General features: G+C 48.1%; 2 protein-coding genes across 2 annotated transcripts; both read right to left on the bottom strand.

The window, feature by feature from the left end:
• Nucleotides 1–5,161: 5,161 nt before the first annotated feature.
• On the bottom strand, nt 5,162–7,676 carry LOC122368937. Its single transcript, XM_043343263.1, has one exon. It carries the CDS (start codon nt 7,555–7,557, stop codon nt 6,259–6,261), a length of 1,299 nt encoding a protein of 432 aa, XP_043199198.1. The 5' UTR covers nt 7,558–7,676; the 3' UTR covers nt 5,162–6,258.
• A 5,599-nt stretch (nt 7,677–13,275) lies between these two features.
• On the bottom strand, nt 13,276–23,772 carry LOC122368935 (phosphatidylinositide phosphatase SAC2-like). Its single transcript, XM_043343261.1, has 4 exons — nt 23,632–23,772; nt 20,777–20,931; nt 20,421–20,496; nt 13,276–19,835 (listed from the first exon to the last, which is right to left on the bottom strand). Exon 4 carries the CDS (start codon nt 19,012–19,014, stop codon nt 15,685–15,687), a length of 3,330 nt encoding a protein of 1,109 aa, XP_043199196.1. The 5' UTR covers nt 19,015–19,835; nt 20,421–20,496; nt 20,777–20,931; nt 23,632–23,772; the 3' UTR covers nt 13,276–15,684.
• Between the last annotated feature and the right edge of the window lie 2,054 nt (nt 23,773–25,826).

Below are 25,826 nucleotides of genomic sequence, written 5' to 3'. Positions count from 1 at the left end.
TTCAGTACAGAACCAATCGAGGGTCGTTCCGGCGGTAAGAACGATTATGTGTAGTGTTGAGACGGGCGATTTAGACAGACGAAATATGCGATGGCATGTGTGAAATGCGGTCGCAAAATTGCAATTGTCACAGGAGTTTCCCGCGGTGTAAATGGTATGGAGGTGAGTGCTGTGACCATAAGTACGCATTTGTGAACGATTTGTGACGCTGGTTGACGGTGACGTGTGTGTGGAATGGTGTGAGTAACGTCTTGGATGTTAGCATCGTATCATCTGTGACGACATGATGTTTTCGACATGATTGCAACCCCGTAAAACAACAAAGAGCTTTTCACAACGGTGTTAAGACGGCTTTTCATTACACTGTTGGTTTTGTATTGCTTGTTTCGTGTTTGTATTTCTTACGCGAATATGTATTTCAGACTACGGGTTGTGTGAAGTATGACATGGATCAATGGATGGAAGCTAACGCTTGCAATGTCATTTTTTTAAAGATGGTCATTTATATGCCTATACAAGTTTGAAGTTCGTGTATTTGGCATCCAGTATAAGGGACCTCAGTTTGTACTTCACAAAGAAACTGTTGCACCTACACAAATAAATAGCTATTGATTAATATTATCAAATGTCAAAAATTAGACACTACCCAGCGTTGAGATCATTTTGCTGCCTATAGGCCTACTTCCAAGTCACGCTTCGTGTCACTGGATAACTAGGAGAACATTACATAACTAGTGGAATATAACTAGGGGACTAATCTTATTAGACCCAAATTAGTCCGCCTCAGGTTGAAACCTGGAACTTCATCCATTCATCCATTCATAGCTCGTTCACGTTGGGATGTAAGTGGAGTGTAAAGTAGATTATTGACCTAACCTTAGTGAACCTATTTCATAGAACCTCCATAGAAACAGCTTCTAGGTCGGCCGTCTAGTTCAAGCCAAATCCCCCAAGCAGTTGACTTGATTCACTGTTGCACCACATGTCAATGTTTTACATGCAGCGCAGGTGAAGCTTCTGAGCTGCGTTCGCCGGCGGTCAAAAGCTGTGCAATACCTCGACGGGTTGCCCACAGCCTCGGGCAAATTTCTCACGAGAACTGCCGGCTGTCACGAAACACGGTCCATCACGGTTTGATGCAGCTAACGGGCCGTGGAGCGTCCGTGATTGCATGTTACTATGACCACTAATATATCCGAATCAACAGTATCTATTGGCGGAATATAAAGTCAGTTCATCTGCAAATAATTTGACTGACACTATTTTCGGACACATTGGTATGGCGTGTGATGCAATCGGCAAGCGATGCCGGCGTTGTGTTCAATTTGCTGCTGATGATGCGCAATGGCCTCTGATGAGCGCCAATGGAGTTCGACAGCAATCAAATGCAAGTTGTTCGTTATGAAGTGCTGGTACAAATGCGATGATGCGCCATGCTTGCGGCTGGTGGTCTCACGACACGAGGCATCGTGAATGTGCTTCGTCCTTACATGCGATTGTAAAATAAGAGCGGCTGTCTTTTGAAGAAAGAAAATGCGAGTAAGTCAGCCTTCATCGGACAGAAATGAAAGGAAAATGCAATCGAGTCCCCACAAAGCACAGCCGGCGGAAAAAAATAAATGAACACAATAATCACTTTTGTTGAGATTGGCTCTGAGGAATTCAGCGCGCAGCCACCTGACCGTGACACACTGGGGAAAGAAAACAGACCTTTCCATTCTCATCACCTCTTGCCCGAGGCAGTCCCAACTGCATCAGATGCGACACTAACGGAATCGATTGTTAACCGAATCTTCGTCCCGGGGGCAGTCATGACAAGTGGGTCACCATCTCAAATGCGATCAACAGGACCGGCCCCCTCGTCTTCCACTCGACGTCCCACTTGACTGTCAACTTGAGCGCCCTCTTGAACGTCTTCTTGAGCGCGGCTTCGTTCCACTGGAGCCGATTTGACCCATCACGAACGACTCTATTGTGAAGCAGGGCACCCATCGGCCTCGTGTTATTGTTTCACAAGTTGTTTTGTTTCGGGAGACGCGGAGGTCGATGCAGAAGATGCTTTGTTTCTCGCGAGGGCAAGGTTTAGAGTCATGACGCGTCCCGATAGAGAAATGCAGACATAATGAGAAACTGATACAAGCTGTGATGGATGACCCCTGCATTGTATTTCTACACATGCTTATCATACTCTCCTGTCATTTCTGGCCGAGAGGATGAATGGAATGTAGGTGTATGGCACAATCCCAAAACAAATGCTCGTTAAGACCACCCAATACGGAGGAATGCCTTTCGAGGCATGACAAAAATAGCGTCACCTTAAATCAGCTGATTTTTTTCTTTGGATCGTCAATCCCTACCCGAGTCAATTCGCATCAGTTACAGGATTACCGAAATTTAATATACCTACACTTTCATCGTGTGAGGGACAACTTTTTCGCTTTGCCTACCTATGGGTCGCATGTTGAAACCAGCGAACATTTATTAATATTTTTATTCACATTAAAATTAAGCTAACAACTAACTGATTTTGAAATAGCGATTAGCATAACCGCGTGTCGATTCGAACAGTTCAGAGTCAAGGCCTTTTTCACTCTGCACATTCATCGCATACCATGCATCTCGTGGTTAGCGAAATCTCACACCAGCACATACCAGCGAACTGGCGGCGGGGGTGGCAGCGGCGGGGGCGGCTGCGGCGGGGGCGGCTGCGGCGGGGGCGGCAGATGCAGATGCAGATGCAGATGCAGATGAGTCTTCGGGGGAATAGCCTTTGCATCGGCTCCCCCATAGATGCCCTATTTGGTTATAGGGGTACTGGGAAAAGGATGAGGATGGAGGCTGCATGTCTTTCTACATTTGCTCATGTTCCTTCCAGACGCTTTTGACGGATTCTCCATAGACAGTGCAGCTTCTCCTTCCTCTCTTCCGCATCCTCTTCCCGTTCGTCATTGAAGAGAAAGTCTCTCATGATCTCCTGAGTGTCTTCTATGTGAGGTCGTTGTAGGGACTCGATATTACTTCTAACATCCATGAGTCTGTTACATTTCAATAGAAAGTGCTCCATGTCTTCATTCTCCTCTCCACATAGTTGGCATAATGTGTCTTCATCGGTGTGTCGTCTTCTTTCTTGTAGGGGTAGCGAATTCGTTCTAGCTCGAAAGAGAGTGACCGCTGCTGGGGTGTTGTCATAGATAGTCTCTTCTCTTATACGTTGTTTGCTTGCTTTGTATAGCTGTAGGCTTACTTTGCTTCCTATTTCTTCCATCCATTGTTTTGCATCCCATTTGTTTATTTCTTTGTCTATATCCTTTTTGCTTTTATCTTTTAGGGCATGTAATCTTATTTGCAGTGATGACAGGTACTTCTCGGTTGTCTTCGCCCATTTGCTTTCTTTCCTTTCAAGCTCTATTTCCATTACTTTCTTTAGTAGTTCATTTCGTCCTTGCAGTGTCGTTCTTATATATTGAAGGTGACTTTTCATTATTCTTGTCTTCATTAGTGATGAACCGATTTCTCCTCTTAATGTGCAATTTGGTGCATATTTCGGTGCTCCTAGAATCTTCCTGTAGACCCCGTTTTCAATAGTCTGTAGTTGCTTGATTTCTGTTTCTGTAAGTGTCATAACATTGACTCCATATAGGATTGCTGGTAGGGCAATGCTTTTCCAATAGGTTTTCCCAATCATAATCTTATTACAACTTTTACTTATGATGCTATATGTCATATTTGACAGCTTATGGGCTTTCTTGATCATTAGGTTCTTCTGTTCCTTGAATACATCCTTCTTGTTGAGAATCGTCACTCCCAAGTATTTGACTTCTGTTGTAACAGGTATCCCTCCGATTTCTGTAATGTTCTCACTGTTTTCGCAAGTTTCATTTACGATCAATATCTCACTTTTTCTTTTGTTTACTTTCATTCCGTATTCTTCACTTGATGCTACAAGTACCTCAAGCATTAGCTCTGTTTCCTTCTTTGAATGAGACAGCATCAAACCATCATCTGCAAACAGAAGTAAGGGGAGATAGATATTCCTATCATTGTATCCCATTCTTGTGGCCATCAGCTTCCTTGCAATTTCATACGTGATCAGCTTGAACAGCGTGGTGCTACCAGTGCAGCCCTGTCTTATACCACTGGTTACTTTGAGTTTTTCTTCTGTAGCACTACTGAGCCTAATCGTTGTGAAGTCGCCGTGATATATACTTGCTACCGATGAGATGATATCGGGATGGATCTTATATCTTTGCATGACTTTGATCATTGGGCCTCTCTTGACTGAATCAAAGGCTTTTTCAAAATCAATGGCTGTCACATATAGCGGTCTCTTTCTTTTATAACTTTGTTCGACGCAGTAGCTTAGAAGAAAGAGATTGTCCTCAACACGTCCTCCAGCAGTAAAGCCTGCTTGAGTTTCCATTAAGGCTCCGTTCACCAGTAGATGTTCTTCGATTTCGTTTTTGATCATGCTCATATATATCTTATATGATGCGTTGGTCAGTGCTATTGGTCGTAGTTGCCGTGCTGTTGGTTTGCTTGTTTTAGGTATCATCTTTGTATGTGATCCTTTCCATGAATCCGGCTTCGTGTCAGATGTCAGTTCGTTTTGCATACATGTTGTTAGCACTTTAAGGCCTTTGTCGCTTTTGATTAACTCTTTGTACAGCTCGTTCTTCAACCCGTCTGGCCCAGGAGTGGTTTTTGTTTTCGTTTTATTTATTATAGCCCTCACCTGCGCTCCATCAGGCTGAGGATCTTCCATTGGTTCAACGACATTGTTGATGTACATGGCCATGTCCATATGTTCGCATAGATGCCTAGGAAAGCATTTGTTCCGTGCCTGTTCTTTCATTTCCTCAGTATAACTTCGTCTTTCTTCTTCATTCCAATGCTCGTCAATATCGTTATTATGCTGCTGGTATATGCTGGTCCAGTAGCTGATAAGTTTTTCTTTCTCCTCAAGGTGGTCGAGAATTTTGGCATTTTCGTCATATAGACGTACTTCTTCTTTAATACGCTCTTTCTTCCTGAGTTTGTCTATATTTTCCCATAGCGATTTACTTTTGTTTTCACTGCTTCGAATTTCCTTTGTTATCTTTTTTTCTGTCACTGTTATTGCTTCTTTAATCAGGCGCTGTGTCTTCTGTTTTTGCTCTTTGTACTTTTGTTCAAGGGTGACTTTTTTAGCATCATCTATTGCATTTCTTTTCATGCGGTTCAGGTCCTTTCTTTTCTTTATTGCTTCTCTGATAGCTTCCGTAATCCATGGTGGCTCTTTCCTTGAATATTGTCTACTCAATCTCCTTTTGTAGACAGCTACAAGTAGAGTCTCTGCCACCTCTTTCATCATGCTGTTAAGCACTTCAAATTTTTGGACTTCTGTTGTCCTCAGCCTTCTATTCATCTCTTCTCCGAATTTCTGCATGGACTTTTGGTCCGTTTTCATGTAGCTCTCTCTGATTACTTTATCCTTTTTGAAGTTGTTGTCAACATGTGGTAGCATAAAACTAGTTGTAACCACATTATGGTCGGATACATCAGTTATTTCCTTTCCCTCATCCACTTGCATCCCTTGAAAGTATCTATAGCATTCTTTGTTTGAAAGGACATAGTCGATAACACTTTTTTGATCTTGTCTCGACCATGTAAACATACCTTGACATGCTCTGTCCAGATTTAATAGGGTCATGTTAAGGTTATCAATCCAATTCAGTATGATGCGTCCATTTTCATCTTCTTTCTGATATCCCAAGAGGTCAATATGTCCATTGAAGTCTCCAAGTACGATGGCTGCTTCACTTTTTTCCTGAACTCCTTCCAGAATTCCTTCGATTTCCTTTTTCATTTCTTGGTTGCGTATCTTGTCATCCATTGTTTTTATGATTGAAAAGTACACCAGAATCAGGTGAATCTTGAGGCTGTTTGCCTTAATCTTCCCGTACAGGATATCCACATTTTTCGTCTCCATCTTCTCTACCTCAAACCAGGAGTCTTTCCTGTATATCATTAGTAGACCACCCCCTTTTTTGTCTTGCTGATTTCTCATTTTTTCGATCTTTTCTATGCCATCTGGCCACATTAGCTTGTCATGCCTAAGTTGAGTCTCTGTCAAACACAACAGGTTTGCCTTTTGACTGACCATATCTATAATTTCTATCTGCTTAGCTCTGGTTAGCCCTTGGATGTTCAAAAGTTGGATGACAAGTATACTACCTTTAGCAGTCCTTTCTTCAAGTTCACTCTGCTTCTTTTTCTTCCTTACTTCACAGACTTGTTTCCCTTCCGTTCTACCACCTTACCATGGTAGATTACGTGGGTTTCTCTGCCTTTCTTGTTCCATTCTTCCCGTAGTTTTCTTTGTTTTTCCCGTTGTTCTGGGTCGAGGTCTCTCGATATGTATGTGTTTTCGATTCCCTTTCTTTTCAAATCAAATCTTCTTTTGTATAGGACTTCAGCTTCTTCTTTTGTGCCTAGTTTCAGCAGCATGATTCTGGGTTTATTTTGTTTGTTTTCCCGAGATTCCGTTTGGTCTGATCCTCTCGCCGCTGTGTCTGACTTTCTTGGGTGTCTTCTGAGTCTTAGGATACTTTTTATGCTTATGTTTGCTACTCCTAGTGCTTCTGTGATGTTCTTGACCTTCTTCAGGTCATCTTCTCTTTGTTGTTCACTGTTCTCAGATCGACTTTCGGGCACGTTATGGATGAGTATGTTGGTTGCTCTGTCTTCCGTATCCTTTGTTTTCATCACTTTCTTGATATCTTCTACTATCTTGTCAACTTTTGGTATGACATCAAGTCTTGCGCTGAGTGTGCTCACTACCTTTTCTACATGTTTTTCACATGTTTGTTTAGCCGCATCAGCATACGTCTTCTCTGAATCTCTTACTTCTCCGATGCTGCTCACTGCCAGGCTTTCAACCTTGTTGATGATTGTTTCATTTTGTTCATGTAGAGTATTCAGGTTCCTTCCTTGCAGCTCACCTAGCTGTACAAGGACTTGTTCATGATCATCCGCAGTTTTTTTGATGACTCTCATTTGATCTTTGATGGTGTCTGTAAGAGCATCTATTTTTTCCTCCAGTTTCTTCATTTCTTTTTCTTTGTTTTTGTCTAGTCTTATCTTGACCTTGCATTCTTTGCAGATCCATGCTAGCATATCTTGGTGCTCCTGCAGTGCTTCATATGCCTCAGATGTCACCCCCTGACATGTTCCGTGATACCATCTGTGACACAAGTCACATGCAACACCCTCATCATCATCTCCAACCGGTAAACCACATGTCACACCCGGTGCTCCTTTACATGTTTCCTCCTTACTGAGATCTACCGATGACCTGTGTCCTGGCTCGAATGGTTCATATGCACTCAAGTCCAACCTGCCTATCTGTTTTTCTTTTGGAGTCAGACTTTTAGTCTCTACTGATCTTTGCACTTTACCCCTGGGTTCGCCTTTCGGGTGACCTTTGTCGGCTTTGTTCATTTCCCTTTTATTCTTTGGTCTCAGAGTTGTTTGTTTCAGCATAGGGGTTTTCTTTGAGTTTGTTGGCGAGACGCCCATATCAATATTAGAATGAACTCTTACAACTCACACACAGATCTCAACTTAATATAGGTCGGTACAGTGCAAGTGCGGATCATACAGTCATACAGTCAGTGAAAGGCTTGCCTTCACGATCCCAATTCATGCAAGTGCACCAGCATTCAGCAGACAGCACCAAGGCGACAGCACCAGCAAGCACTTTAAGCTTTCATATACAGCCTTGCTTTTACTTCTTGTGTAGGTTCTGCAGCGTGCAACCAGCAACATGCGCCACGGCGGCGGCGGCGGCGGTGCCGACATATTCGCCGCTACCTGTGCACTGTGCAACGTGCATTTCAACCGCGGCCCGTCCGCACCAATTAATCCGTGCACGACCGCCGCTCCGAGGCGTGCAGACTTGGTCGCGGAGGGCACGATTTCGGCAAACTATCCACTCGAGTTGACTGATGCTGCTCAACAGTGACCTCTGCTGACCTCAGCGGGTGACCTCCGCTGGCCCCATCACTGCCCTCGGCTGACCCTACGCCAGCTCGCAGACTGATTCCGACACCTCGCTGGCGATCCGCCAGTGACCTGGGACGATGACCCGACCCCCCCTCCCCCATACCTCACCCACTGACCTGACCTGACCCGCCCTCGGTGTCAAGTTTTCAAATACACCGCCGGCGAGCCCGCCGACCTTGCAGTTTGCGAATGCAGCGAGGAGCGTCGTCTCGCTCGGCTCATTTCGTCCATGAGAGATGGGTAGAGATGGAGTCATTTATTCGCAGTCGAGATAGTACTCCAATCTAATGAGTCATTAGTAAGCAATGAAGGCGCCGTGCACTCACGCCTCTGACTATATAAGCGGGGCGACTGATGGGTCATCTCGGGCGCCGTTATGGACATATCGTGCGTGGCGGTTTGCCGAAAACCGGCAAAATCACTGTCTTGCCCTTGGCCTCGTATGCCCATCGTTTACATACATCTTCCTTCACATGAGAGCCAACCACTGACAACTGCCATCACACATGGACTAGAGTCTTTCCGCCCTGCATCTGGGCTTCAATAGACAATCCTCAAGTGGCCATCAGGGAAGCAATCGTGAGTAATAACACATCTTACTCGTCGGGGTAGCCATAACCGGGCCACGCAGCACGGAAGTGAACTCCAACTCAACCGCTGGGTTCGGTTTCCCATACGGACGTCTAGAGGACGCGCCAGCTGATGACGTGGCCTGAACGGGGTCAGGTGCGTGCCGTCCGCACGTGACCCCGTGACCTCTGATCAGTCAAGGTCAGTATCGTGCACTGGCGGGTCGCCGCTGGCAATTGGAAGATTGGTAGCGTCGACAGTGGTGATGTGGGGGAAGATGGAATCGAGATCGGTCTCAGGGACAGGGTAGATCGACTGCTGCCGCGTTGGACTGGCTGCTTTATTGCAGACGGCACAGCCAATCGGTCTTCCACATGAGCTTGTACTTTGTAGCATAGTTTATGTGGGCGAGAATTGGGTATTTGCACCAGTTTACACCATTTTCACTGTATTTTCTCTCCCGTTCTCTCTGTCTCTGTCTCTGTTTCTCTCTCTCTCTCTCTCTCTCTCTCTCTCTCTCTCTCTCTCTCTCTCTCTCTCTCTCTCTCTCTCTCTCCATCTCTCTCCTTCATTCCTCATTTCTTTCCAAATATGTTTCTCTATCTCCTTTTCAAGCATTCTCTCGCTCTTTCCCGTTCTCTATTTTTTTATACCTACTTTGTTTACTTACCCATTCACATATCTCTTATTGTTTACTCTTCGCGTCAACAATGTGAATTTGACGGTCTACTTTATCTTACCCAGTGTCACTGGCAATCTTGTAGGTAATCTGCTCTTGCTATAACTTACATCTGCATTCTAGCTCCGTTCGTTATAATGTCGTCTGTTATAAAACCCGATATTATCGTTATGTGAAATTTTCGCTCTTTGAGCAAACATCTCATGCACCAGCGCCCCAATAAATTTAACAAACAACCCTATGGTCATTATTCAAATGAGCTGGTTTCGTTACCTGACATCAGCGCCTGTAATCGACTGACCGTGTCGATCACTCCCCATTCACTGACAATAAAGTCAGCTGTGTCATCAGCCGTGGTCTTGCAGCAGAGACCGTGCACTGTCACTGGTGCTGCGGTCCCGCCACGCGCGATTAAATAGCTCTGATACGAATTTGATTGCGGCGTCTCCGCCCGTGTCTCATCACGAATAGGTATCACTCGAGGGGTGGGATGCCATGGGGACATCTGAGGTCTAGTGCTTAATTACGACCGACCTACCTCACATAAGAATCCGCACAAAATTACGACCCCAGACAGCGTAGTATCAAATCACGCCGACGTAGAATTACGTCTGTCCGTCCATGACGCAACATTTGCTGTAGCGCTCCAGGGAAGATTCGTGAACCCTTTGGCAATTAGATGACAAAATGGCCACATAAGTCATATACGGGGCCAGCGCTGCAGGCAGAAGACGCCCAGACCATCCGAAGGTGGGTCGCCCGGTCTTATAATGGGATGGTGGCTGGAGAGACGTAATTTGTCGTTCGTGTTGTGCATATCGGTCTTGTGTGCCGTGTGGAAAGGGAGGGGGAGAGAGAGAGAGAGAGAGAGAGAGAGAGAGAGAGAGAGAGAGAGAGAGAGAGAGAGAGAGAGAGAGAGAGAGAGAGAGAGAGAGAGGAGAGAGAGAGAGAGAGAGAGAGAGAGAGAGAGAGAGAGAGAGAGAGGGAGAGAGAGAGAGAGAGAGAGAGAGAGAGAGAGAGAGGGGGGGGAGAGGGAGAGGGAGAGAGAGGACATAAACAGATAGGCAAGTTTCGTGTAACCTGAATAAACCGCTTAATTCATTGCTCTGGGGGTGACAGGAAACAGGTGACCAAACGGCGCGGATAATTTTATTGGCTACGGAGACCACATATCCAGAGCGTTTTATCCTCAAAAGTGCAGCCTAGTTCATGCTTTCTAATTGCGACTACCGACTGGTGCCGTTGCAGTGGATCATTTAAACGGGTTGTCTTGCTTACGTCATACATGGGTGCAATTCATTAGGAAATCTTGATTTCGAAGAGAAATGAGTACCTAGGTGATGACCGGAAGAAAGGGCGACCTACCTTTTTGTTCACAAACATTTGCATTTTTACCCAGCAGAAAGCTTTGTTATTGGGGCAGTTGACGGATATTGGGTAAAAATGCGATGATGAATGATGAAAAATGTTGACGGAAAAAGCAGTTTGCCAACGGGAAGCTTTTAAATTATCATGTTGCCCTCGAATATCACGTCGCTTAGTAATCATTCCGGGATCCGGCACATGTGCTTATGGTTACATTTGCAAATGTTGGTTAGAACCTACCAATTCTTTTTCTAAGCTAGCCTTAGCACGCCCCATCTAGCACCTCATTTTCACGAGACAAGTAACCTTCCTGAGAAACATTATTGAAATCACGTCTCAACCACGCGATGTGAAAAATGACCCAGAACCATTACCGGTCACGACATCTGCCGCTGATCTCTCCCCAATCTGGCACTGATGATCTCTTCTGCTCTCCGTCCTTCCCTGCCCACCTTTTGGGGTCATCGGTAAGCGTCGCGACCTTGCTCCTATTGTCTGACTGTCCGCCCGCCAGCCGCCGCATCGTTCACTCTCATCTCTGCCCCGAGGCTATGGAACGCTAGACACCGCCCGAGGCGATACAGTCAGCTGGCGAGAACGTACGCTCAGCTGGCGAGAACCACTGCCGGACGCAAATGAGCGCGGAGACGAACAAAAGAGGGCGGGGCGGTGGCTTTCAGTTGAGATGGGCATCGGGTGTGTTTGAGACGGAGCGCCGCGGTCGGCGATGGGTGTAATGGCCGCTAATTGGGAGCGTTTAGCCCGAGAGGGCAGGGTGTGGGTGGTGTTTGGATTGCTGCGGGGCGGCGGGAGGTGTTCAGAGGTCGCCATATTGCTCGGTGCGTGGTGGTGCGCGGTGACCTGCTGAGAGCATGTTGGTCACACTCGGCGGAGATGGAATGGTGTGTGTTGTCAGTGAGGTCGAAGTTGGGGCTGATGTTTAAGTCGAGTAGAATTTACCGAGGCGTGATCGTGAATGTGGTCGAATCAACGTCTGGTTGTAGTATGACTATGAATCGACAAACTTTCAAATTTGCCAGAATATGAAAAAGAATGTAAAGGATACCTACAAACTATTGATCCGAATCCTGAGCTGAGCTAGACATCTGATAACTTATTTTGTTGCGTACTCGGTACTAGTGCGGGGTAGGATTCGTCTTCCTTATAAGCGCAGTTGGCAGTCGATTCATTCTCCGTATTATTTTATCATAACTCCACAATTTTACATCGAAGCACGCCCGCATTTTCCGTATGAGCACTGACCAGGCAGGGCATCATCCATCGGGTCCCTATGCCACCGCATTCCATCTGTAGCCATCCCCCGCTGGTTGTTCCCATCAATGTACCGAGTCGTGAATCGTGATCCACAGACACCGCGCCACATGACGCCTCCTGCGCCACTCCAGGCCACAGTGCGCCACTTCACGTCTCACGCCGCCTCACGCCGCACTGATAAATAGCACCGGGGGTAGCTCGCGATAGCGCGAAGCCTTGCGCCAGTTTCGGCTTAGTTTCCGCTATGGCATCAAGTTCCCCCAAGCGGTGAGATATTTATGAGTAAGACGGTGGGTGGTTTTCGCACGGAAGACACGGTAGAGGGGCTGGGTAAGTGAACACAGGTGGTTTGGGGAGTCAGTGCTGCTCCAGTGATGCTGAGAGTGACGATGAGCTGGATGATTGATGTGAAGACGCTCCGCAGGGGGTACACAAAGCTGCTGCAATGTTGCATTATCGAATGGGAACCAGAGCAACTGATCGTGACCTTGACTGTTTCACCTGATGAGTTTTAGATTAATCATGTGATTTAGAGTGTGAGCCGAGAGGTGTCAAGCATTTCCAAAAGGAAAAGCTTCAGTTTTCACTTTAGATAGGTCAGCTCTGTTGTACGAAGACAGTGTAACCAAACAACAATGTAACCATTTTGCGATATTTTTAACACCGTTCACCGTTGAGCGCTACGGAACACAAAAACTCATTTAGCTGGAATAAGGGGGTAAAAGCACCCCTTGCCACTCGGTGGTCAGACTCCTTCCCGAGCCGACTTGTAACTTCAAACTAGAGTTCCAGCGATTCTGCGCTCGCCAATAGGACGGGAACTGGTATATCACCGACACCACAACACGTCCCAACCACTAACCCCCGCATCAGCTGTGTGAGAAGAGGCCGAACAGCCGCCATTATTATCACGTCGCCACAGAGGCGAACTTCGTCGGGTTCGCAGCCATTCTACTGTCGCTTTCCATTCGAAGCTGAATGGGAACATGGCCTGCGGCGTCAACGGCGCTGTGCTAGAATATCGTCGATGATGAACACCGACACCGTGTTGAAACACAAATGAACTACGCGTTTTGAAATAAAAAGAAAGAAAGAATCTGCGGTGCCTCGTATTCTGTTGCACACCGATGAGCCGTGGATCTTTAAAAGTTTGCTTTGAGTTATAGTCGTTTCTTACATTTACACAATTATCAGATTTTATACGACTCTTTGTCTGTTAAATAAATAAAATGCCGCCTAATTCATAGCACTCTAACGAACATAATAACTGAACGCAGGACAGGGAAATTATTCGATGAATCTGGACCCATAACACACACGACCCTCTGAATCAATCGACTGAGTGATTGCGAGTCTATATATTATCAGCGCACATAACAGACATTACCACGACTGCATAGCTATGGCGTACATACGACGCTTCGCATATACTGTTTGAGCTAGCAGGCCAAACTAAACACCGAAAGCTCACATCTCGTATGGAAGGATCACCAAATAACACGATACAGACTTGACATTATTTGCGCACACAGGATAACATTCACCTTCCAGCGATGCTGTAATGAACAGGGACATCGGCGAAAATAAAAGAGACTGGTTGAGTTTTTGCGTGCCGAACAAATAACACAAAACAGCAGTGAAGGTTTGTATAATGGAACCAAAGAATGCCAAAATGTGCGATCTGTGACAATAGCGATCTTTCATAAATGCAATTAAAATATGGAAGAAAGAGATCATTTGATAACAAAATAACTCAAAACCAGTCATCTACGCAAATATCAGTTTTGATTTGTGTCTTATAAGTTGCTCTTTTCCCTTATAATCGGCTCAGTCTGCCGTTTACAAAGATAGCCAAAGATGTGCCTAACTTTCTCAGAAGTCTGCACAATAAACATCGATGTCTAGGGAGTGCCACCGACACCTATGGAGATACTGATAATAAATATGCCCATATGCTAGGGAATGTGCATTGTTTCATATGTATACAGTGGTGGAGACATAGCGATAAAACTTATAGAGTTTCGACACAATATCAGAAAACACAGATGCACGATTAAGTAACGAGCTCAGTCTGTCATTTTATGCGGCATGTTCAGTTCAAGAAGCCAATGTAACAACGCTTCACAAACACAAACAATCGAACAGAATATCTCCAATTCAGAGTACAATGTTCCAGAGGCGAGAGAGCAGCACTACACACGACTAGAGCGCCACCTGTTTATACAACGGCACAAAGTGTCGCATTCTGGTAAAATAGAGACCTTACGCGAGGTTCGCGAACGTTTGCGGAGGTACGCCGCACGTGCTGATAGACAAAATAGAGACTACACGCGATTTTCGCCGCCCGCCGGATCACTACAAAGGCATGAAGGCTGTGTTCGAATCTACCCGCAGTGTTACATTGATGCGCACAAGACGACTATAGCGACAGGTTGGTGCAGAGAACACGCTCAGATTAGGCCAAGTACGAATGCACCGACAAGTGGCCAGTGGAGGTCTTACACAGTCGCGGCCGATAGACAGGCGAGGATGCAAGTCACAATCGGTACCGAGATCGGCCGTAGCACCGCCCCTAGCGGTCGCTGTTGGGACTCAATAGAACTATTTGGCCACCGGTGGCGCCACTTGCATCTGTTCCTACCACACAAATAACACAACAGGGTGAGCACCATACTCAACTCCATGTGGTCTTACTTTTCCATTTAGCAGCACATATATCTACTGATTGGCAAAAGGTGCGTGTGCGCCCATGGGGATTACAACAAACTACCAAACCGTTGTGTGCGGGGATATTGTTCAATGTTCAAAATGTCACAATTCTCTCCACAAATAGTGCCCTTTTATCATAGCTGCATTTAGATTGGAAGATTCCTCGCCGTAGACAAAAACTAATAAAAAATTGATCCACGAAGCAGCAATACCCAGAAACGTACAAGCAAGTGATGAGAGAGCAAAACACATTTCTAGAACCACTGTGCGAGTAAACGGTTGTCAACAGCTGAGGCTTACATATAGTGATGTCCTACGACAGATAGCATAGGTATGCACGGAAGATCTTGTGTTGCAACGCGTAAAAACTCAGAAACTCTCAACCTCGCTGACATATTGATGCACGCATGCAAGCCCCGATTTTCGACTTCTGAGCAGTGAGACAAATAATTAAGCCTTCAGAAATCACTTCACCGTTCGCAACCGTTTCATAATAAATCGATTCAACAGCAATTTCTGAAGAGGCTGCATTTAGTTCTGAACTCTGAACGCGATGCGATGATAGCCATACAATCAGGAACGGAGGCTGGGCAGTTAATAGAAACTGGACTGGCTTTATCGCCATTATTTCGAGTCATCTGCATAGCGAATTTCTTGAATTATTCATGAGAGAGCCACATGTCTAGAGTCCACACATCTTGAGCGAACGGGACCCGAACCTCATTAGAGCCTTTTCGTTAAACTACAGCGGTAACCAAACGCGGCGATTCAGGCCAGAGAAGACGCCTGCAAGACTCCTTGAGCGATTTTGGCGATGATTGGTCATCGCACCTTTGGAAGCGTAACTGGCCTTGCTTCGGTACAGATCCTCTTTGCATATCCACAAGTGACTTCTTGACAATAACGACAATTAATCGCAGGTCCGGTTTCTTGGATCACATGCCTTTCACGTTATATCAGCGTCACGTGCATCATGCATCTTGCGGTCCTATGCTTTTCCACATTTCTGAATCGTCACGTTGACGTATAATCTCCATCCTGGCTTACAGCATCGTCACCCGTGTCTTTGATCCTGCTATCCTCTGCCGCAGCACATCACTCATCTCCAGCTTGCGCGGCCCAGAGGGCGTGCTGGCCGCGGATCCTAGCCTCTGCACCCCTCGAGCCAGACGGGAGAACCCTACCAGGACAGTATCTCGAGCGGGGCTGGTCAGCGGAGACAGAGCTGACCCGAGCAGAGACAGCCCACCAACTGAGGGTCGATCACTGCTAACCGTGATGCTGGGCACCTCTGTGTTAGCTGATGGACCGGTGGTGCCTGACTTCGACTCAACGGAGATGCTTGATGGTGGTTCTATTTCCGTTGGCTCTCTTGAAGAGCTCGCTGATTCACCGGAGGCGAGACGTGGTAATTGCGAAGATGTGGCTGTTGTGACCACGTCTGGCAGCTGCGAGGATTCGAGTGAAGAGTTTCCCTTCGCAAGATCTTGTTCGGGACCGTTCACTTGGTGAGACGACGTCTTCTCTGGCGTCACTCTCGACTGGTCTGCATTTCCTGCACATTGCGTGCTACCCTGGCCATCTGCATCGTCTTCATGTCTTGTGCTTTTCCTTCCATCCACCTCCACCTCCGGGTAAGTCTGCTCCGTCGCATTTTCACCTGGCTGCCCAACAGCTGGAGGTGAAGTCGGACCTCCCACGGGACAGGCGATGATACCCGCACTGTCGATCAGCATGTCGCCCGACTCTTGCGAGGGCTCTTCAGGCGAGTTTCTCTCCGTCTGAGACTGCTGCTGTGAGTCTGACCACAGTGGGCGAAGACGTGACGGCAGCCACGCGGCAGCAGCGGCCACACTGCTCGCAGCACGAGTGCCGGCCGTGCGGAGCAGACTTCCCGGCTGCGGGGTTTCGTCCAGCCAGCGGAGCGGTGTTCGTCCAGCACGACGAGAGCTTGCAAGAGAGGCGCGGGACTTGCGCCGAGCCAGGCGACCCTCAGATAGGGGAACTTGGTGGCCAGCAGCTTCGCAAGCTCCAACCAGCGCCGCAGCCAGTGCGCGAAGTGTTTCTGCCTGATCTTCCGCAGAGCCCGCCGTCACGGCCACGTTGTTGAAGAAGCGCAGTGGCGTGGCACGCAGCTGGTGAAAGTACCCAGACTCACCGCTGATTTCGTACCACAGACGTAGACAGGGGGTTCGAGGAGAGCGCGACAGGCGGGAAGCCTCGACAGGACCGAGTTCGATGGACTGGAGGTCACATAGCGGAACGCGCTGGTAGGAGACGATGCGGTCTGTGTCGTCATCGTAACATGCCGCGTAGTAGGAGTCCGTGGTCAGGATGAGAATGGTGTCCAGCTCCTGGTCGCCGTCAGTTGCATCGGCGTCTGCGTCGATCAGACCCCAGGTGCCCATCACGACGGAGCCGTCAGGAACCAGCAGACGCTGCGAGTCGTCGAGCAGTTGCCGGACGCGTTCCACCGCCGCCGCCTCATCGGATTCGTCGCCGTCGGCTTCGTCTTCAGGCTCTGGCTCCACCGGCGGGCGGCCCAGGGAAGCCTCGATTGCCGCCTGACGACCCGCGTCGCGGAAGCGGTTCAGGTAGTACCGGTTGGCCGAGTTGACGCCATCGCGCATGAGCCCAGTCCAGCGACGTTCTCCAGTTCTGGTGAAGTCTCCTTTGAGCGCACCGGTTCCTGCGTATTGCCGACTGAGAGCGTCGCCGGTATCTGCCCACATCTGCTGGAAGGTGTTGCGAAGAGATGCTGGCAGCGCACCGGTCCCAGCGACGCCGAGTTTTGACAGTTGCGTTTGCAGCATTGTTCTGGCCAGCGCTGTCTGCACGACGTTCGTTCGGTCGAGACAGTCGATGCAGCTTACGCGGAACACGGCAGATTGTTGACAGAGCGCTCCGCGGCGATCGGCCCATGTGAATCCGGTGGCTGCGAGGTCGTCTGAGACAGCCGCCAAGAGAAGCGCGACGTTTTCGAAACGCAGTCCTCGGCAGTGATCGTGAAAGTCAAATGCTGTGAATGTTAGACGCTCGGAGTCGTATGCAAGCGCCTGGTCCAGATAGGCATCCGCAATCACCTTTTCGCGTCCCGTTTGGTCGACAAGACTGACACAATGTACGGCACCGTAGCGTTCAACCTCAGCGTCCACGTGGCGGCGGAAGGCGGCAGCCGTTTGGACAGGGTCTCGCTCGAGTCTCGGCGGTGGTCGGTACCGGTAACCAGGCTGCGCCCAGAACACGGGGACCGAGCCACGCACCTGGACAAAGCTGAGATGGTGGTCTCCGCTCGAAAGGATCTGTTCAGTCTCGACGTAGTTGGCCACCCAGCCATCCGGATCCACGCCGCGTCGGCGATAGCGCGTGCCGGCCCGATGGCGACTGCGGCGAGAGATGAGGCTTAGGCGAAGATGCGGGGGAAGTACTCCGTCCGGGTCTCCGCACTCGGAGATGTGTACGTAGCCCTGGACGATCGGCTGCACCCAGGCATCTGCTGCGGGCGGAGGCAGCGCAAGCACCGCCGCAGCCGCGGGGGCGTTCCAGAAGAATCGGTCATCCGGTTCCGCTCCCTTCAGCCTCCTCGCCAGGGAGTTTGTCAGATCACCGCCGACGCTGAAGAAGAACGAATCCGAGTCGTTGAAGAGTTTCAGAAGCTCCTCGAGCACCGGACTGAGTGCGGCGGCGGGTCGACGGTTCCGGCCGGGGACGCGCTCCTTTACCTGAGCGCCGGCTGACTGTGCAGCTGCTGCTGTCGCCGCTGCGGCTCGCGTGGTGACGGTCTTCATCAGTCCCCAGGTACGTGCCAGTCCAGCGCCGCGTCCAGCCGCGGCAGCCGTCCCTCCTCCGCCTCCTCCGGTACTGACAGACGCGCCCGGTGTGTGCTTCACACACGCAGTCAGCTGTGTGTCAGGAGTATCAGGCAGCGAAGACGAGCTCAGCGGGAGGAGAGTCACCTTGGTCACCTTCCTCACCATGTGTCCATCAGGCAGCCTGCCCACGGGCACCGACTCCCTCACGAGTAGCAGGTGATACTCGCCACCAACACTCGCCTGGACGCGTCCTACAAACGCCTGGCACACACCCAGACAGACTGGATCATCGGCAGCGGCCAGGTCCCACGCGGATCGCGCCGTGACGCTACCATCCGAGCGTCGCCACCAGAGGCTGTGTTCGCCGCGAACGAGGATGTAGTAATCGGGCGTTTGGACCACCTCGATCGGAGCTGGCACATCGTCTGCAGCTGGGGCGTTTCGTAGGGCGGCGGGGACGCCCTGAGAGGACGTAGGAGGGTCATCAGCGTCAGGAGCCGGGCCTGAGGTGCCAGCTGGTGCAGATGGTACCATGGTCTCCGAAGAAGACTCAACAGTCATGGTGAGGTCTGGGTCGGCGGTTTTGGCCTCCGTGGCAGATGTGCCTTGGCGATACGAGATCTTCGGGTTTCTAAATACACTTTCCAAGCTATGCACTGTAGATACCTACTTCAACGATCACTTATATGCAGGATAAGCAACAAATAGTATAAATATAACCAGGTGGATATTCTATAACATAAACAACAGCGGATATCGCTAAACAATAGTTCCACGACAGAGGAACCTATCAGACGCAACTATATCAGACAACACTTGACCTGACTAAAATAATGCGTTCGCCAAGGTTTTCGGGTAAACGACGGCTTCAAGGAATACAGCGATTTTCATCAGAGATTCACTAAGATTGGTAAGACGCCGATTTGCGTCCCTTTCAATAACCCCTCGATCGATATCTAAGTACGCCTCTACTGTTTCGTGCTTTCCCAACTAGCACCCTACGTGCTGTGAGACATATACCTATATTTCTTCTTCACACACACGTCCTCACTCCTTCGGTTTCACGCGTTAAGTCCCAGTCTCCCTTTCCGTAATCCTCCTGTTCTTGCTTGAGCTACGCACAGTATTCCCCCATTTGCTAGTGTGACAGTTCCTTGCCGTAGCCCTCAGCGGGCAGAAAAAGACCAGAAAGTTCGGTCAGCTGCCGTGCAGGCGACTGAGACTGATATTCACAACACCGAACGCCAGAGAAGACGCCATGTACGTATCACGTGATGGGAGTGAGCACCGGAGTCTCATTTACCGAGAAGTGGGCGGCGAGTCTTGGCACGGACACCGGACGAATCAATCGAGGTCCTCGTCATCGAAAAGATCACCAAAGTCTGCCGGAACCGAGGCCAAGGGAAGAGTTAGAAAGATGAAAGAAGTGTTTCATTGGTGGACAACAAATCCTTCAGATGTACTTGTAACTAAGATAAAAAGAATTTCACATCCATCAGGATTAAGTTTGGACAATTACTCTGACCATAATAAATAATTACGCTTTTTGGGTATTGATAAACGACATGAAACTTATGACAGGTCAACAAGGCAAAGTTCACCGAGAAGTAGGCATCTAGTCTGGCTCATCTGACAATTACTGAACCCAGCGTAAGCACTAATGATCAATTAGGCTGGAGCACATTAAATTCGTCTGGCTATTTTTCCACCCCGAATCAGGTTTGTTAGGCAATAAGTTGTCCTACTACTTGCTTGCGTCTAACGCCAAATCTTTAAACTAATTGACAAATGCCCGCAGTGAGGTGAGGCATCCGCTGAGACAAACATATGTGAGCGCCATCTGTCTCTGGGAACCTGGGGTCTGGAAACAATGCTCTACGAAGTGTCAGGATTCTGGGCCAAGTACTCATCCCTGATAGCATGAACTCGGCACTGACAGAAGCCAGCGTTGGGTGCTCAGTACTCACTGTTGGCAAAGTCGGCATGGACCATGGGCTCATTGCTGGCGACGTCTACCACTCCGGCACGATCGGCCGCCGAGTTCTGAGAAAAACACAGTCACAAAAATGAAATAAACACTAATAATTACAAAACATTGGTTACCAGTGGCTGCCTTATGCTTGGCAATGCAGCGTTGTAAATATATGTCATCAATCATTCAGATCATGGCAAATATATTACACAAATATGTCAAATAAGCACAGCCCATAATTACAGGAAATGGAAGGCAGGTCCAGGTTCAGGTATTGATCTTTTGGCCTGCCGCCGACGGCGATATCAGCCGAATGGAAGGCTCATCATTCAGTGGGCAGCTCCAACCTACCTCATCCATGGACACATCCATCAGCTGGTTCACAGGATTGTCTGGAAACATCTCGTCTGCTGCCAGAGGCTTCATCATGTGGACTTCTTTAGAGGGTTATGTGCACCTGGTAGCTGATCCCCACTCCTCAGTATTGTGGCAATCTCCTGATAAATCTGGAACAGAGAGGGAACATCATGAACATCATGAAAATCTGAAACATTACAATGGTTATTATCATGGACAATAACCTTTAACCAAGACTAAATTTCTTTGAATGTAACTTGTGATTACTCCCTCAACAAATTTACCCCGCGTTCGATGTCTCTCGGACGACGAAGATTCTACGGCGTCCGGCCAATCCCGTACTAGGTCAGCGGGGGCTCGGCTGCGGTTATGGAACGTGATTGGCCGGACGGCGTAGAATCTTCCCCGTCCGAGAGACATCGAACACGGGGTTAAACTCATGGAATCACGTTGCAAACTAAGCACAGGCTTCTTTCATGAAAAGTTAATTCCTTAACTCATGAATCTCCCTGGGGCCTAGCTGCCTGGGCCATTCATAATTTAAAACCACTTTGCCCTAAGAAAGAAACCAAAGAAAACTAACCTTCCAGAGTTCCAGTTCCCTTCATGCCTGACATACCTAAGTGTTAACTAGTGCGGATCTGTAACCATCCCTCATGTGACTTGCCAACTCCAATGCCTGTTCCATGATCTTAGACTACAAAGCATGACACTTCAATTCAGTAAGAGCTCATTTATGCTGAACCCTTCAGCTGGTGTGCAGTGAAGTGCACAGCTGCACAGCAGTGGTGTCAGCAGTCAGCACCCCATGAAATGCTGTGCAGTGTGCCAGCACCTCATTGTTCAGTAAAATATGAATGGAGATAATGATGAGGGGGTCAGTCAGAGTCACCCTTACTGTTACCAGAAAGTAGTAAGTGGTGCACTGACAGATCCAGAAAGGGATTCTGCAGGGGGGGGGGGCATACCCTCAAGTTTCTCCAAATAAAAAGTAATCCTCAGCTTAAGATTCCTGGATGATGCACTGCTGTGCAGATTAACAATCTTTTCCAGATGAAAGTTGCATAGCTTCCTTTTTAATCTAAAAAAATCCATAAATATTTGGTGGCTGGTGCCTCTTGAACCTGCTAGGTAGTCAACTTGTACAGCTTGTTGACTCTATTCCCAGGATTTGTAGTCAGTATTGTAGTCATAAGAGACACAAAGAAAATAATAATTGCAAGTTATTAAGCAAGTTGATGTGTATCTTTGCAAATACTAGGTATATCCAATTCACAGGTCAGGTTCTCAGTGGCTGGGAAACCATGTGAAGTGTGGAAGATATTTAATCCATTTTACTTTTTCCACAATTTTACGACAGATCAAACTGAGGCTTTGACATCCGACGTGTGAGAGGATAGCTTCCGCTGTGTAAATTTCACTTATTTCTGGGCCCTATCTCAGCGCCTGACGCTGTCCGCTGAGCGCGCTGGGAGCTAAGGCCTGCCCCTGATGTCACCCAAATGACGTTGTGTACGTAGGTAGGTACTGTGCGGTCCGTGAGCTTGTGATAAATCACAGTTGGAACAGAGGTACTTAACCCGGCAGTTGCTGGGGTATTTCGCCACCCACCGTTTGCTGGGGGGGGGGGGGGCATTAAACGCCCCCAGCCGATAACTCGACAACCAATAGGCGGCAGGCGCAGCGAAACGCACGAGGCGGCAAACGAAAGAACGCGACGAGACGCTTCAGATGAGTACTTTAAAGTTGAATTTTGAGGTCACAGGTCAGGTCAAGGTCAGGTCAAACACCTGAAATCAGGCTTTCAGTAGCATGGAATTCAGGACTTCGTAATGGGCGCCTATCGTCATAAACTCTGTCAAAACGGTGCACAATCCATCATATAAGGCCTACAAGAGTGTCAGCTCCATGCAGGGGTCAGTCAAGCATAGGTCAGGGTCAAGGTCAGGTCAACCGGGCAGGCACATATCCCCGAAAATAAAAACTGACATTCGCAGCCTGTGACACATGTTTTATGGGTAATTTGGGGCGTAGAACACGATGGTGACATTCATTTTATCATATGTGTACGTGTTTGGCTAAAAAAGTTCAATTTAAGTAATGCATGTATCATGGGCGTGAAGTAGTCATGAGAAATTGCCAAGATTCAGTGCAAGATTTTGGAAAATGCGGAACGATAATCAATAATCGAAGATAGCCATTTGATTGAACATCGTATTGGCAGTCTAATAGTGTTAAAGGCATGTCTGTATGTCTATTCTGTGATTTTATATGATTTTTTTAATATATGCCGTTTATGGTCGAAAACTCAGAAATCATGACGTCACTAAAACCTCGATATCTCAAAAATTTTCCGACCGATTTTTTTGAAACTTTGTCACAATACACTTCAATCAATTCCCTTACAGGTACCCAAAATTTTATGCTACGCACCGTTTTTATGCTATGGCCCGGCGAAAAAAGTGGGGGCGTTTAACGCTCCCCCCCCCCCCAGCAACTCGCGGGTTAAGAACCAAGCACAAAGAGAACAGAGGTTTGAGCATGAATGCTGCTAGCGTGCTGCTGGCGCTGGCAGCGCGGCACTCAAGCGTTCTGCGATGACGGCATAGCTTAGCGTCAGTGAAGTTTGTTGATATGGCTATGGAAACCCAATGAGCTGACGCATGCAGCGTTGACGCAGAGCGCACTGTAGTGCTCTGCCGCGGAACACCCTGGTTGAATAGCAAAATAAAAATTTGTTTTGACGAAAAACAGTTTTGCCGCATAGTCGGAGTCGTGCCGCGCAGCTCAAGCTGTGATTCAACAGATTCATAATCAATTCCCATTGACTTTATTTATTATCGACTCACCAGACTCTATGGAAATCCTGTACCCCTTATATTGTTGCAAGATTGAATAGGTACAGTTCAACTGCAATTGAATATTCCAGAATATCGGAAAACGCAACGCTGGGCTTGCGCTGGGCTTGGCCGAGAACAAAAACGTGAATCCCTGGATGCGTCAGTATCGCCTCAATCGTCTCTCAGTCAGTTTCTCGAGAAATAGAAAATATTTTCCCTAGATTTCAGGAAAAATCTAGAGTTCGCATTTGTTTTAGCGACATTGCGATAAACACCGCGCTCGACATCCGGATCATCAGCATCAGGGATAATTTTCCGGCATCACCGGGATCATTTGGTGTTTTAGGCTGACACCGTGCACAACGGACATGACAACGAGTAAAGGAGCCATTAGTGAAGCAAAAGCAATATAAAAATGTGACTTACTGCAACGATGGTCCCTACAATACCAAATTCTTATCGGTGATCTCGGAAAATTATCCCTCAGGATGTCGAACGCACGCCTAGTAAAGCTCAAGCCAGTTATTCCTCAGCCAGGGCCTTGCCTCAGCCACGGATCACCTAATGTGATCCGTGCCTCAGCCCATAGGTGTAGCAACGTATCTCTTTGGTGAAGGATACCTTTCACCAAAGTTTCAGATTGGTGAAGGATCCTTCACCAATCTTGGACAATGCAAGGGAGGGTCTTCACCTACCTATGCTTAGAACTACTGGATTCGACGGTTGATCAAATGTCTGTTTTTTTTTAACCCGCGCCCGGCTGGGGGTCCTGAGGGGTGTTCACGGGCCCTGTGTGCGGTCGGACCGCACACAGCCTCGAAGCTCCGCCCACTTCGTCCCTACGTCAGCCTTCCGTCACCGCACACAGCGATCGCTGTGGCCGGTCGGGACTGGCCACAGCGGACCGTCCACCGCACGCAGCCGTGACGTCAGAACCGCCTACCCATCCCCTACCCCCACGCCTGCTGGACGTACCGCACACACCGCACGCAGCAGTGTGCGGTGCCCGTGAACACCCCTCTGGATTTCCACGCCCTGCTGGGGGGGGGGGGTGTTTGAACACCCCCCACTTCTAACTCGGCTGCTGGGCCACGTAGCGATACGCGGAAGGCGGTGTTCGAAAGAGCGCCAAAAATAATGACGAAATCACTTCGGTCGCTTTTTTGGTCAGGTCAAAGGTCAGGTCACCAGAGGTCATTGAGTGAAAAATTTCGCCGTTTTCCAGGTCGAATGTCGACAATTTCCAAGAAGCCAACGCATAGCTCGGGAATCAATAGAGCTACAGCGCCACGGAAAAGCGCATTCGATAGCCCTATTAACGCCCTTTCTGAGTAATTCTCTCAGAGTTGACCTAACGTCAACGGTTTTGCCTGCAGGGGGCAAAAACTGCCAAAATAGACGATTTTTCGGGAACAGTTTTTCTGCAATAACTTTTGACTCAAGCCTTGCACGAGCTTTCTTTTACCGACATCGTGTTCCTCTTGTCAAGACGCATCGAATGAACTATAATTTGACATTGAAAGTTCAACTTAAAACTTTGACCTCTGGTCAAGGTCATGATTTGACCGACCGGACATTGTCATGTTGCATATTAGTGAATCTGTATCGTCGAGGTGAACATATATATAAGGCGTTTTCATCGCTCTAGCATGCCTCTTTCAAAAGTTAGTCGCAAAAAAACTGTTAGATACCATTCGTGACCTGAGATGACCTTAGGGGCATAAACAGGGGTCACGGGTGCCGTTTTCATGTTCAGTGTGTCAAAGTTACTTGTAATGTAGTGTTTGAGAGTGTTTAGAATGACTTTCGTCCGAAAAAGACGGTTTTGAATTTTCTCCCATTGACTTATAATGCCTAGAGAGGTCGCAAAATTGACCCGACCTTAGGTCACCGATATGAAAATTCCGAATTTTGTACATACTGTTGCACTTATCAATTGCTGAAAGCTTCAAAGCGATCCGTCACTTGGTGTAGCTATGGCATACACTGAAACATTTTATGATGTGTTTATGAGGTGAGGTCACATGTAGCGACCTGGTGACCTGACCTTGAAGGACCCTGGTCTGAAATTTTCACAAAATGTATAAAATTGATAGATGATAAGGTGCCGCCGTTTTTCAGATATCCACGAAAAACCGCAGGGGGGGGTGTTCAAAAACCTCCCCCCCCCCTCCCAGCAGGGCGCGGGTTAACACACTTTGACC

This window comes from Amphibalanus amphitrite, unplaced genomic scaffold (assembly GCF_019059575.1).
Source record: "Amphibalanus amphitrite isolate SeventyFive unplaced genomic scaffold, NRLGWU_Aamphi_draft 000991F_arrow, whole genome shotgun sequence".
In the NCBI taxonomy this organism is placed as follows: Eukaryota; Metazoa; Arthropoda; class Thecostraca; order Balanomorpha; family Balanidae; genus Amphibalanus; species Amphibalanus amphitrite.
The sequence above is the reverse complement of the archived record's forward strand: the minus strand, read 5'-3'. Positions and strand labels throughout refer to the sequence as shown.